The sequence below is a fragment of the Phoca vitulina genome, unplaced genomic scaffold, assembly GCF_004348235.1.
Source record: "Phoca vitulina isolate PV1807 unplaced genomic scaffold, GSC_HSeal_1.0 scaffold1, whole genome shotgun sequence".
NCBI lineage: Eukaryota > Metazoa > Chordata > Mammalia > Carnivora > Phocidae > Phoca > Phoca vitulina.
This window is the reverse complement of record NW_022589704.1, coordinates 108,795,023-108,807,723: the sequence shown is the minus strand read 5'-3', so window position 1 is coordinate 108,807,723 and position 12,701 is coordinate 108,795,023. Positions and strand designations below refer to the sequence as shown.

The window sequence follows — 12,701 nt, the reverse complement described above, 5'->3', positions numbered from 1 at the left end:
TGCAACCATATGTGAGGAGTGCTGTCAACAATAGGGAACGAATTCCCCCACAAGCACAACAATCCACCCGGAGTGTAGACGAGTTCAATACAATGATCTTCAACATATCACATTAAAACTTCAGATGATGAGCCAGCAACCTCTCTTAATTAGATAACTGTTTTTACTTTGAAAAATGGTCAAAGAATCTCAAATTCAACTATGTAGGAAACAGAGTCTAAGCAAAACTAGAAACCTAATCCACCAAGCTGACAGCTGGTTTTCCAGGGGTAGAGTGCAGCCCACATGAGCGCTGTCAGGAAGAAGTCACTTCACATCACAGCCTGTTTTTAGGATTTACCAGGATAAAGACGGGTTGAATCTTCTCAACAACATAGGGACCAGTTTTCTGCTCAATCATGTGTGGTCAGCTTTAGATTTTACTGTGTGTAATGATTATTTATTCCATGATACCTTTTACTTGAATTTAAGGCACTAAGAACTTCAAAATTCTGAGAAGTGAAAAGAAATGAAATAGGGCTACCAATTATTATTGTCATTGAAATTTTCACTGGCATTCTTCCCAATTTTCTGAGAACAGTCATCAATAATAATGTGAATGATGGCTATGTAAGCAAAACAGTATCTGTGAAAACACTTTATGTAAAATGAGACTTGTATTGCTCAGAGATTACCTAGAAGGTGCAATCTCTCAGTTGAAGAAAGCCACAAATGTATATTTACAAAAGACATCTTACATTTAAAGAAGTATTCTGGGGCGCCTGGGTGGCTCAGCTGGCTAAGTGTCTGACATGTCAGGTCATGATCTCAGGGTGGTGAGAACAAGCCCCACATCAGTCTCCACACTGGGCATGGAGCCTGCTTAGGAGTCTCTCTTTCTCTTTCTCTCTCCCTCTCTCATCTCCCCCCGACCCCGCCCCTCATGCTCTCTCTCTCTCTCAAAAAAAAAAAAAAAAAGCATTGCAATAAACACTAAAATTCCAAAGGTGAATTAAAGTCTTAAGCTGGTTTTTCTTCCCCCCAGCTTTACCGAGATATAATTACTGACAAACAACATTGTATAAATTGAAAGTATACAATGTGATGATTTGATATGCATAAATATTGTAAAATGATGACCACAGTGACAGCACTATCAGTTAATGCATCCACCTACTTCTAGATAAGAGCTACTGAATGCCAGAATACTGCTACTTTCACCCACTATAAGAGTGGCTGCCTTAGTATTACCAAACTCACCTTCACTTTAATAATTTTGCTCTTGAAGTTGTTGAGAACAACAACAACTTCATCAGCATCAGGAGGAGAATCTGTGCCATCGTGGCTTAGAGAGAAAAGAAAGGGAAAGAATAAGACAGACATTACAAATCACAATTCTCAAAATGCAGTAAGTGGTGTGACATCAATCTGCCATATTTGTCCATCATCTTTATCATAAAGGAGTTTTCCAGAACAAATTATTTTCTCGAAACCTACAGGAAGTCCCTTCAAGCTACACAGAAGCACTGTCAGAATCTCTATCCTTCAAACACTGAAGATTCCAATCAGTCACAACCCAAACTTCCTTCTTGAGTCTCCTCTTTAAATTACCTTTCACAGAGTAAGAGGCTCCCAGTGCTGGCAAGCACATGATGAGCACTTAATCAACACCTGTATTCACAAAGTCTGAGCCAAGTTCAGTATCAGCAATAAAGGACTGCCCAGGAGCATGAGCCAGAGCACTCTGCACCATCACCAGAAACACATCACTTCCACTCTTTCATGGACAAGTAACAAAGCATGGCTCCACTTCAGAGTTCTGTAAAGGCATCTACTCTATCCTTCTGCCTGGAGGCACACAATCAGCCAACTCTAGGCCCTGTACTCAATCTGGTGCCCATATTCTGGAGAAAGAACTATAACAAGCTCTATTTGCAGGGAGGGCTAGGGCAGAACAGGAAACATTTAAAATTAAAAATAAGAGGGTGCCTGGGTGGCTCAGTCGTTAAGCGTCTGCCTTCAGCTCAGGTCATGATCCCAGGGTCCTGGGATCGAGTCCCACATCGGGCTCCCTGCTCCGCGGGAAGCCTGCTTCTCCCTCTCCCACTCCCCTTGCTCGTGTTCCTGCTCTCGCTATGTCTCTGTCAAAAAAATAAATAAAATCTTTAAAAAAAAAAAAATTAAAAATAAGATATCCCCACTCAACTGTAATTCCTAAAATTTCCAGGCACCAATTTTCAAGGTGTTAAGTGCAGAAAGCCATGATAAAATATGAATTCACTGCATTCATTCACTGTCATCCAGCACAAAGCAGAGTTCTCAGGCAAGGTAAGATTCTGATGGGGAAGCATGAAACACTGGGAATATCCAAGACGAAGGGAACCCTAGACAGTAGGAAGAGAGGACGACTCCACACTCTTGGGAAAGGGGAAGAGCAGCCAGGAAAAGGGCACACGGAAGGGACGGGGTTTAGAAGAAGAACAAGTAAACTTATGATAGGATTAAATTCTGCAAAACCGTATTTAGGAAAACATTATTTGGAAGAAAACATGGTATTTACAATAAATATGTTATTATAGTACAGCTTCAAGAAACCACGCTGCTCTATAGATCCTATAGAACTAAGATGACACAAGAGGGTGTTTTAAATACACTGTAATGGAAATCACTCCCTAAAAATTGACATAAACTCTCTTCACATAGCTTAAAACTAATTTAAATTGTGTTAAACAGAATTTAGATTACACCTTTTAAAAGGCAGTATAATATTTTTGTTTCCCCCTTTAATTTTTTTTAGCCAACATATAGTACATCATTAGTTTTTGATGTAGTGTTCAACAATTCATTAGTTGTGCATAAACCCAGTGCTTATCACCACACTTGCCCTCCTTAATACCCATCACCTGGTTACCCCATCCCCCGACTCCCCTCCCTTCTGTAACCCTCAGTTTGTTTCCTGGAGTCCAGAGTCTCTCATGGTTTGTCTCCCTCTCTGATTTCTTCCCATTCAGTTTTCCCTTCCTTCCCCTATGGTCCTCCACGCTTTTCCTTACACTCCACATATGAGTGAAACCATGCTCATGGATTGGAAGAATAAACATTGTTAAAATGTCTATGCTGCCCAGAGCAATCTACACTTTCAATGCAATCCCTATCAAAATACCATCGACATTTTTCACAGAGCTGGAACAAACAATCCTAAAATTTGTATGGAACCAGAAAAGACCCCGAATCACCAGGGGTATGATGAAAAAGAAAACCAAAGCTGGGGGCATCACAATGCCTGACCTCAAGCTATACTACAAAGCTGTGATCACCAAGACAGCATGGTATTGGCAAAAAAAACAGACACATAGATCAATGGAACAGAATAGAGACCCCAGAAATGGACCCTCAACTCTATGGTCAACAAATCTTCGACAAAGCAGGAAAGAATATGCAATGGAAAAAAAGACAGTCTCTTCAATAAATGGTGCTGGGAAAATTGGACAGTCACATATGCAGAAGAATGAAACTGGACCATTCTCTTACACCATATACAAAGATAAACTCAAAATGGCAGTATAATTTTTTTAAACTGATAGGCAGCCATAGCAAACCTGAAGGCAAAAACCTGGTGACTGACGAAATGCTCTGGAAGTACTTCCGTACTACCACAGACCAAGAAAGCCAGTCTAGCACCAAGATTGCATGGCCAAAGCTTACACTGTGTACCTGCAATTCACCCAGGGTCAAGAAATACACCGTCTATGTAGAAAAGTTTGAATGTTATTCGTTTCTTTTCTCCTTTCTTGAAATGACTCAATTTCTCATCTGCCTATGGTTTTCATCGCAGTGAAAGAATAATCTGATTCTGAGATGCTGTTAGCACAAAGGAAAGACTAAAGAGTGAAACTTGACTATACTTACTAGTATTTATACCACTTATTGCCCAATCATACCCTGACAATTCTTCCATACTCAATTTCCTGGAAAAGCATTGTTTCATCACACATAAATTAAATCCTTATTCCCTGGCTAACTGCCTGTGTAGTACTCAATTTAAGCTGATTCTCTGTAAAATGTTCTGGAAGAAAAGCACCTACATCACTTAATCCTACCTGTAGATTCTATAAATATCTTCGGACCGACCCTTCCTTAGTCTGAGAATCCAAGCTCCCGGGTTGGCTTTTAACTGAAAGTAGCCCTAAGGCAAGAAGAAAGACAAATTTTAGTTCTCTTTGAAACATCAAAATGCTGTTTCTGAGGGACAGTTATTTCCTTTTCTGAAATATCACTCATATTTTAAATAAAAGTTATAATTTCAGTGCAATTCTTTAAAAAAAAAGAAAGAAAGAAAGAAATCTACCCATTTGAAACACTAGCAAAATACAGGCCAGTGAGGCCAAGAAGGGGGTCCTTGATCTGTGAGTGAGTGAAGGATCAATGTGTCATGTGTGAATAAGCTAAAAACCTCCAAAGCCAAGAAAAAATGCTGTCAGCTCTTTAGCAATGAATTTGCAGGGGCCAATTTGATTAGAACAGAATATTCAGAATATCCTAGCATTTTTTTTAGGCTAACATGTAATTCCAATCTGTAAGTTTAACTTTCGATTTTTATATTGACCAAATTCAGTCAATCATGAATTTTAATCTCCCTCATGTCCAGAATGCAAACTGTTCATCATAAACTGTAGTGCCCAAATTAACATGACTCAATACCACCACCTTATGTACTGATTATTTACCAGATTGGCCATAACAATGGTATCCACAATGACTGGGTTGGCTGAAGTTCCTAATGTAAACTGCAGTCCTCGTGGGGGCTGGCCTGTGGTGATGTCATAGCAGTGACCTTCCAGTAAGAGGTACTCCAGCTCATACTCAGCAGCCACCACACTATCCACCTGCAACAGCAGAATTAAATCACTTGAAAATTACTCAGCAATAAAAAGAAACAAACTGCTGAGACATGCAACATGGATTTCAAATGCATTGTACAAAGTGAACAAAGCCAGACGTAAAGGGCTGCATACTGTATGGTCATATTTCTTAGAAATTTAAGGGAAGGCAAAACTATAGTGACAGAATGGGGAGGGACTGCCTGCAAAGGGGCACAAGAGAACTTTATGGGGTGATGGAAATGCTCTGTATCTTGATTGTGCAAGGAGGTTTTGTACAGATGTACAGATGAGAGGATGAGGCTGTCATCTAGGAAGTAATATTGGGAAAACCATGTAAAACACACTGCCAAAAGAATGAACTGATCTAGGGGCGCCTGGGTGGCTCAGTCGTTAAGTGTCTGCCTTCGGCTCAGGTCATGATCCCAGGGTCCTGGGATCCAGCCCCACGTCAGGTTGGCTCCCCACTCCATGGGAAGCCTGCTTCTCCCTCTCCCACTCACCCTGTGTTCCCTCTTTGGCTGTGTCTGTCAAAATAAATAAATAAAATCTTAAAAAAAAAAATGAACTGATCTAAAAGCTAAAGAATAAAGAAGATAATGAAGAAACAATGAGAAACAGCAGAGAAAAACATAAATTCATCTTGGCCTACAGGATATAGCTGAAAATACTACTGCCATTCTAAAGGCAAATATCCAAAATGTATTTGATGACTCCATAATGGCACAAAGCCATTCATGTTCCACATCAACTGCCTAAATTATTATTGATTCCTTACAGAAAATACGATATAATTGCAAAGTATTGGGGCAGCTTGGCTTTAGTTAATTAAAGAGTTTTTATCCCAGGCTGGTTCACACTTGGCTCTGTAATCCTATCTAATGCTAATAACACACTATTTGGAGCTTAATATGTTACTGCAATACTAAATTCCAAAAGCGTAATAATGAAAGCTAAGGGCTAAACCTCCACACGCTCACCAAGTCCCAGGCTCTATGTTTTCAGCAGATACAGAGAAAGCGGAGAAAGTCTAGGAAAGAGCAGCAAAAACTCTAAGGACATGGAAGAGAGCTGCTCTGCACCTGTTCTGTGCCTCCTTACACTGCTCTCTAGTGCTTTCTGTGGCCATCTTACTATCTCTGAAGCAAAAGTTGGTTCTTCAAGGGCAAAGACAGCATTTCCTGTTTGTTAACAAACATGGTGGACAGGTTTGAGGTGGGGAATAAGGCAAGTGTGTACACACACTCTCCCCTAACTTAGCATTCTTGGGATGTAAAGAATCATGGGATTCTTCTTTACCCTAATGAAAAGAAGGCTGAGAAGTCCCTTAATAACTATCTTCAAGTTCCTGGTCTCCCAATTCCCAAGAGGAACCGGGAAACAGGCTTCAATTGTAAGAAGAGATATTTAGGACAGACACAGAGACAGTGGTCTTAAAAAGGAAGGAGGCTCTATAAGCTCCTTATAAGGAAAGACCATGTGTTTTAATTCTTTTGTTAATACACTCTGAACTAGGTACAGAGTGAGGGCTGTGAAGATACAGCAGCAAAAGTACACGTGTGAGCTCTCAATCTTTTGAAAATGGACTGGGGGAAGGATCACTTACCTTAGACACCCAAAATAGCTATATGAACATAAATGAAATAAAGAACAGGAAAACAGAAAAATCGATGGAGCCGAAAGTTGGTTCTTCGAAAATATCAACAAACTGACAAACTTTTAGTTAGATTGACCACAAAAAAAAAAGAAGAGCCAACTCACTGACATCAGCAAGGGAAAAGGAGACATCACTCCAAAACTAAATTTTTTTTTCTTAAGATTTTTATTTATTTATTTGACAGAGAGAGACACAGCGAGAGAGGGAACACAAGCAGGGGGAGTGGGAGAGGAAGAAGCAGGCTTCCCAGCCGAGCAGGGAGCCCAATGCGGGGCTCAATCCCAGGACCCTGGGATCATGACTTGAGCCAAAGGCAGACGCTTAACGATTGAGCCACCCAGGCACCCCTCCAAAACTAAATTTAAAAGACTGTAAGAAAATGCTATGACTAACTATAGGCCTACAAATTATAACCTGGATAAAATGGATAAATTCCTGAGACACAAACTCCAGAAAATGACTTAAGACGAGAGAGAAAATCCAAATAAATCCGTAACAAGAGACTGAATTGGTGATCTAAAAATTTCCCAATTAGGCAAGAAAATTAAATAAAAGACATCCAGTTTGGGAAGAAAGAAATAAAACTACCTCTATTTGCAGATGACATGATCTTTTACAGGCCTATATACTAAGACCTATAAAACACTGTTGAAAGAAATTAAAGACCCAAATAAATGGAAAGACATCCCATATTCATGGGTCAAAACACTTATTAATGTTAAGATGGCAATACTCTTCAAATTGACTTAGGGATTTAATGTAATCTCTATCAAACTCCCAGCAACCTTTCCTACAGATATTAACAAGCTGATTCCAAAATGCAAAGAACCCAAAAGAGCCAAAACTACCTTGAAAAGTAAGAATAAAACTGGAAAACTAACTTACCAATTTCAAAACTGACAACAAAGCTAAGTAAGACAAGTGTGGCCAAAGGATAGACACACAGATCAAGGGAAGAGATCTGAGAGTCTAGAATTAAATTCATTCAAGGCTAATAGATCTTTGACAAAGGTACCAAGACCATATAGTGGGGAAAGAACAGTCTTTTCAACAAATGGTGCTGTGACAAATGGATATTCACAGGCAAAGAACAAATCTGTAACCCTACCTCACACCATATATAAAAATTAACTCAAAATGAATAAAAGACCTAAATGTAAGAGTTTAAAAATCTGAAAGTCTTATAAGAAAACATAGGAATAAATCTTCGTGACCTGGGATTAAACACTGATTTCTCAGGTATACTACCATAAGCACAAGCAACAAAAGAAAAAAAAACAGATTTCATCGAGATTAGGAACATTTGTGCTTTAAAGGACATTATCCAGAAAGTGAAAGACAGCTAACAGAATGAAAGATATTATTTACCTATCATATATTTGAAAACAGATTTGTATCTAGAATATACAAAGAACTCTTACAATTCCACAATAAAAAAAACCTGGCGATTTTTTTAAAATAGGCAAAGGATTTGAACAGACATTTCTCCCCAAAGATGATATACAGCCAATAAACACATGAAAAAATGCTCAACATCATGGGCAGGAATGGAAAATGGTGCAGTCACCCTGGAAAACAGTTTGGCAATCCCTCAGGTGATTAAACATAGAATTCCTGTATGTTCCACCAATTCCAAGAGAAATAAAAGCACACATCTATAAAAACTTGGACATGAATGTTCACAGCAGCATCATTTATAATAGCCAAAAACGTAGAACCCACCCAAATGTCTATCAATGAAAGGATAAACAGAATGTGGCATATCCATACAATATTTTCTCACAACAAAAAAGAATACTAATACATGCTACAACATGGATGAACCTTAAAAATAATAATTTAAGTGAAAGAAGCCAATCACAAAAATATATGATTCTCTTTAGATCAAACATCAGAACAGGCAGATCCACAGAGACAGAATGTAGATTAGTGGTTGCCAGGAGGTCATGGGGAGTGACTGCTAATGGGTATGGAGTTTCCACCTAGTGGTGATGGCTGCACAATTCTGTGAATATACTAAAACTACTGAACTGTATACTTTAAAAGGGTAAATTTTATGGTATGTGAAATAGATCCCAATGAAGCTGTTATTTTTAAAAAATACAATTATACGTGAACATGGACATCTCAGAGGCCTGCCTGGACTGTGATCCAGTCTGTTCATTCAGAAACTATCACCACTCCAACTTAAACAGGTTTTACACAAGATTACATATGTAGAAGCAATGATATTCTTACCTCTTCTAAATAAATATTATCAAGATCATATGGCGTTCTGACAGACTCCACCATCCAACTCTCAGGTGTGTTCAAATTCAGGGTGAAGAGAGGAGACTGTGGCATATCCAAAAATTTTGCTATTGGACCCTTAGCAAAGCTATTATCTGGAGTGAAAGAAATCTCTGGCTCTAAGACATAACGGTAAAAACTGAAATTTAAAAAAAAATAAAATAAAAAGTGAGTCCTTTTAATACACTCACAGTCCTTAAGTTCACAGGCATCCACACAGGTAACTAATTGGCTTAAAATAAAACAAACTAGATTTGGAAGGGTAACCTCCCAGACTGGGAAAAGTGTTTCCAAAGCCATCTCTTGACCTAATTTATGCCTCCTATGGTTTTTGCAGATGCAAGAGAAGAGCAGGAGGGACAGAATTGAGAGGAGAGATCATTCTTTCTGGTACTGCTAAGGGTGGCTGTTGTTGGAGTCACAAGATTTCCTGAGCACATGCCTCCCTTCAATGAGAAAAAGTTATTTTTCTCTTAAACACAAAGTCCTAAATGGTGACTGGGTTCTCAGGTGAGCCCTGAAAACACCATACACAGTAGTTTAAACAATTCTCGTATTCAAGGACAATGTAGAAGCTGAGAACCATTTCAAACAGTATTTGAATTCACTTAGAATCTAACTTAAAAAACACGGCACATTTTTACATAAGAAATTTCCCACAGACCCAGCAGATGCTACCCTATTACTACTGCTTTTTATTTAACTTTCTTCATAAATGACCATTCCAAGGTTCAGAAAACATACAGCTAAGCCTGCCCTCCTTCTCCAGATACATGCAAATGAGCCTCAGCAAGCTTCCTCTGACAAATATACTCCAACTTGAAATAACTGCTCCACTTTTAAGATAAAACGGGACAGACAAGTTTCTTTCTGTACCACAGCACATTTTTTTAACTAACTAGGTATATTTAACAGTTATATTGATCCAAATGCTCTAAAATTAAAGAACTACATAATTCCGAGGGAGGGAAGGGAGACAGAGGGGTAGGGAGGCAGGAAGGCAGGCAGGCAAGCAGGCAGGCCGGCTGGCCCAAGTAACTTGAGTTAATGCCACCTAAATGCTTCTAGACCCACACTAAATTCTTAGAACTTCTGATTAGAGCAGAAATTTAGCAAAACTGAACATTCAGTAAATGATCTTTTCAAACATGAAGTCCACCTATAAACCCATTTGATCCTTAACATTCAATACCTGCTTTCAGATTTAGTACCACGTTTTCGATTGATTTCTTCAACAGCTTGTCTTACCTTTTTAAAGGCATGTCAGAAAGTTTAGATTGGCAGTTCATAAACACTCTTAGATTCATGTTGATCAGCTGGGTTAAAACCTAAAAGACCAAACCAGAGACAAAACCTAAAATTTTCCTACAGAGAAAGGGACTGCTACTTGAGACAAAATATTTACATTTTCTCTTCAGAAACATCACTCTGACACGGAGTTGAGAGAACATCTCTTAATATCTCAAGAAAGACAGAAAGATAATAAAAGCCATAAAATCTGCACTGGAGAAATTTTTGGAAATCCCAACTCTGGCATACAACCTAAATCACACACACGTATCACTTGGGAAAAACATGGCAAGTGGGCTACTGCAAATCACTGCTCCCCCTTGTGTGGTGAAGCAACTGATGGATAATGAAGAGTTGTCTACACAAGGAAAATTTTAAAAGTTCATCAGTGCAGTTGTTGTTGTTGTCCAAAAGTGTTTATTTAGAACAGGGACAGAAAAGGGCTTAAACTTCATCACCTTTCAGCTAATCCACCTCAAGCAGAACCATGAGGAGACCTAACCACCGCTATCCTCCACTCCTGGGCCAGGACCTCATCTATCTACCCACTTCCACTGCAGCCTGACCCTGAGGCAGGCAAGGCCCACACACCCCTGGCCACAGCTGAGGAAAGGGCAAGAGGACAACTTGTCTCTCTGTGAGATAATGGGGTTCTGCCTCTAAGCCTCCAGCCCTTGTGATGTACAGCCCCACTCCAGGGACCCACCCACATCTGGTTGAGGGAAGGTACAAGATACAGGGTAGGCTCCAAGGCTACAAATCTGATGAGAAGGCAACTCATAATAAAGGCTTGAAGTAGAGTGATCACAAAGAGGAGAGCCCACCCCCGGACCCCCTGTCCTTGAGCCCCAGCTCTCAGTGTCAGTGGCCTTGGGCCCCCTCCCCTCAAACAGCAGAGTCGCCCTCAGGCCACCCAGCCCCTTTCCCAGGGGTGCAAAGAATAAGTGCTGGACTGTACGATTCTTTTGTCATCTTTCCACCTTCAGTTGAGCTCTGCTTCCCCCAGTGACTCACCCCAACCCACCCTCAGATGAAACAGACACTCAGGGCTTTCCTCCACCTTTCCTGGATCCTCAGGCTGGCTCCCTGACCACAGAGCTGTCCCTAGACCTGAGTCCCTACTCAGGCCTAGGGACATGTTCATATTCACTCCAGGACATGGGATTTCAAAGAATGTTCATATTCACTCCAGGACATGGGAAAACCCCGTTCTCTACCCCCCAGTCCTGCTCAGCATCAGCACTGTAGCCCAGCACCTCCTTACACACACACACACACACACACACACACACACACACACCAGGGAGAGAGGCTCAGGGGCAGTTGAATGGACAGTGGTGCCAAGGTCTCATCACACCACAAACTTATTCTTGGCTAGAGAGTATGCATATTTACACACATCCATAAAAATGTTAGCTGATTATACATCAATAAAACTTCACCTTAGAAAAGAAACACAACTCAAAAAAATGTCAAAGCAACTGTCTTTTTGGCAAAGCTCTTAAATTTTCTTAAAATTGTATTATACAAATCTACAAGACATGCCACAATTTGAAAAAATGCTAGTTATAGAAAAGGAAAATAAAGAAGCAAAATTATTTTACCTTTTTAACTCTCATTCATTATAAATCAGAATATGGCATAAATCAATTTAATTAAAAGACACCTTGCTCTAAACAGGACATTTTTAAAAAATTACATGAGGAAACCAACCAAACTTGTACCAACTTTCTAAGGCTATGAGGCTGTTTCCAGAGCCATTACTAATCTTTATGAAGACATTTGCTCTGCCAAGATGCCCTGTAGCATTTTCCAAAGCCCTCTGAAGATAACTAGGGGAACAATGACACTCTCAGGGAGTCACAGGGCCTGTGACCACTTCAGGTAAAGAGATGCGAACTGCCTCTTAGGCTATGCCTACCAAGAGCAATGGGGCAAGTCTCTGTGCTTCTCTGGTGACAGGGTCAATGACAGCCACAACATCAAAGTACGTCTCCCCTTCCTTCGGCCTCATTTTAATTGCACTACAGAGATCAAAAAGACAAAATGTTAATCTGGTAGAAAACAGGAAACAAAGTTAACCTTTTTTATTAAGACCAACATAACCTATCAGCTCTCTCAGCATTTCCAAAAACACTTCGGATCTAGAACAACAAGGCTACATGGTGGTTAATCATGTACTTATGTCTACCTCAAAGTTTGCAAAACCTGCTAATGACTCAAGTTCACTCAAAATGAACAAAAGATGAAAACCAGCTTAAAATTGTATTTAACCAAAACCTGCTAAAAGCTGATATTTGTTTTTGACAATTACAAACATTATGCCAACTTTTATTTCCTGGCAAGAAGGGTATGAGAAGAGAAGAAATAAATGGATTTTTAAAAATAATACAAAGAACATTACAGAAAACTTGTGAAAGAAAAAGGAAATAATCATAAAACCTCACCATCCCAACCCAACCATGCTGTGGCATTTTTCTCTGTAGACCTTCTCAAATGCCTCTATAAAGAGCAGCTATACCTAAAGAATATTAGCAATTTTATAATTCCTTCCTTCCCCCACCACTTTATCATAATGATTTTTCCATATTGTTACACATCAAATA

General features: G+C 39.6%; 1 protein-coding gene across 1 annotated transcript in view; it reads right to left on the bottom strand.

Moving 5' to 3' along the window:
* Positions 1–12,701, bottom strand: part of UGGT1 (UDP-glucose glycoprotein glucosyltransferase 1) — a 115,217-nt gene that overhangs the window by 28,694 nt on the left and 73,822 nt on the right. The window contains exons 27-32 of the mRNA XM_032412794.1: positions 12,017–12,119; positions 10,054–10,133; positions 8,755–8,944; positions 4,707–4,865; positions 4,080–4,165; positions 1,240–1,324 (exon numbers count right to left, since the gene is read on the bottom strand). Of these exons, the coding sequence (XP_032268685.1) occupies positions 1,240–1,324; positions 4,080–4,165; positions 4,707–4,865; positions 8,755–8,944; positions 10,054–10,133; positions 12,017–12,119 (703 nt within the window). The remainder of the gene's footprint in view (positions 1–1,239; positions 1,325–4,079; positions 4,166–4,706; positions 4,866–8,754; positions 8,945–10,053; positions 10,134–12,016; positions 12,120–12,701) is intronic.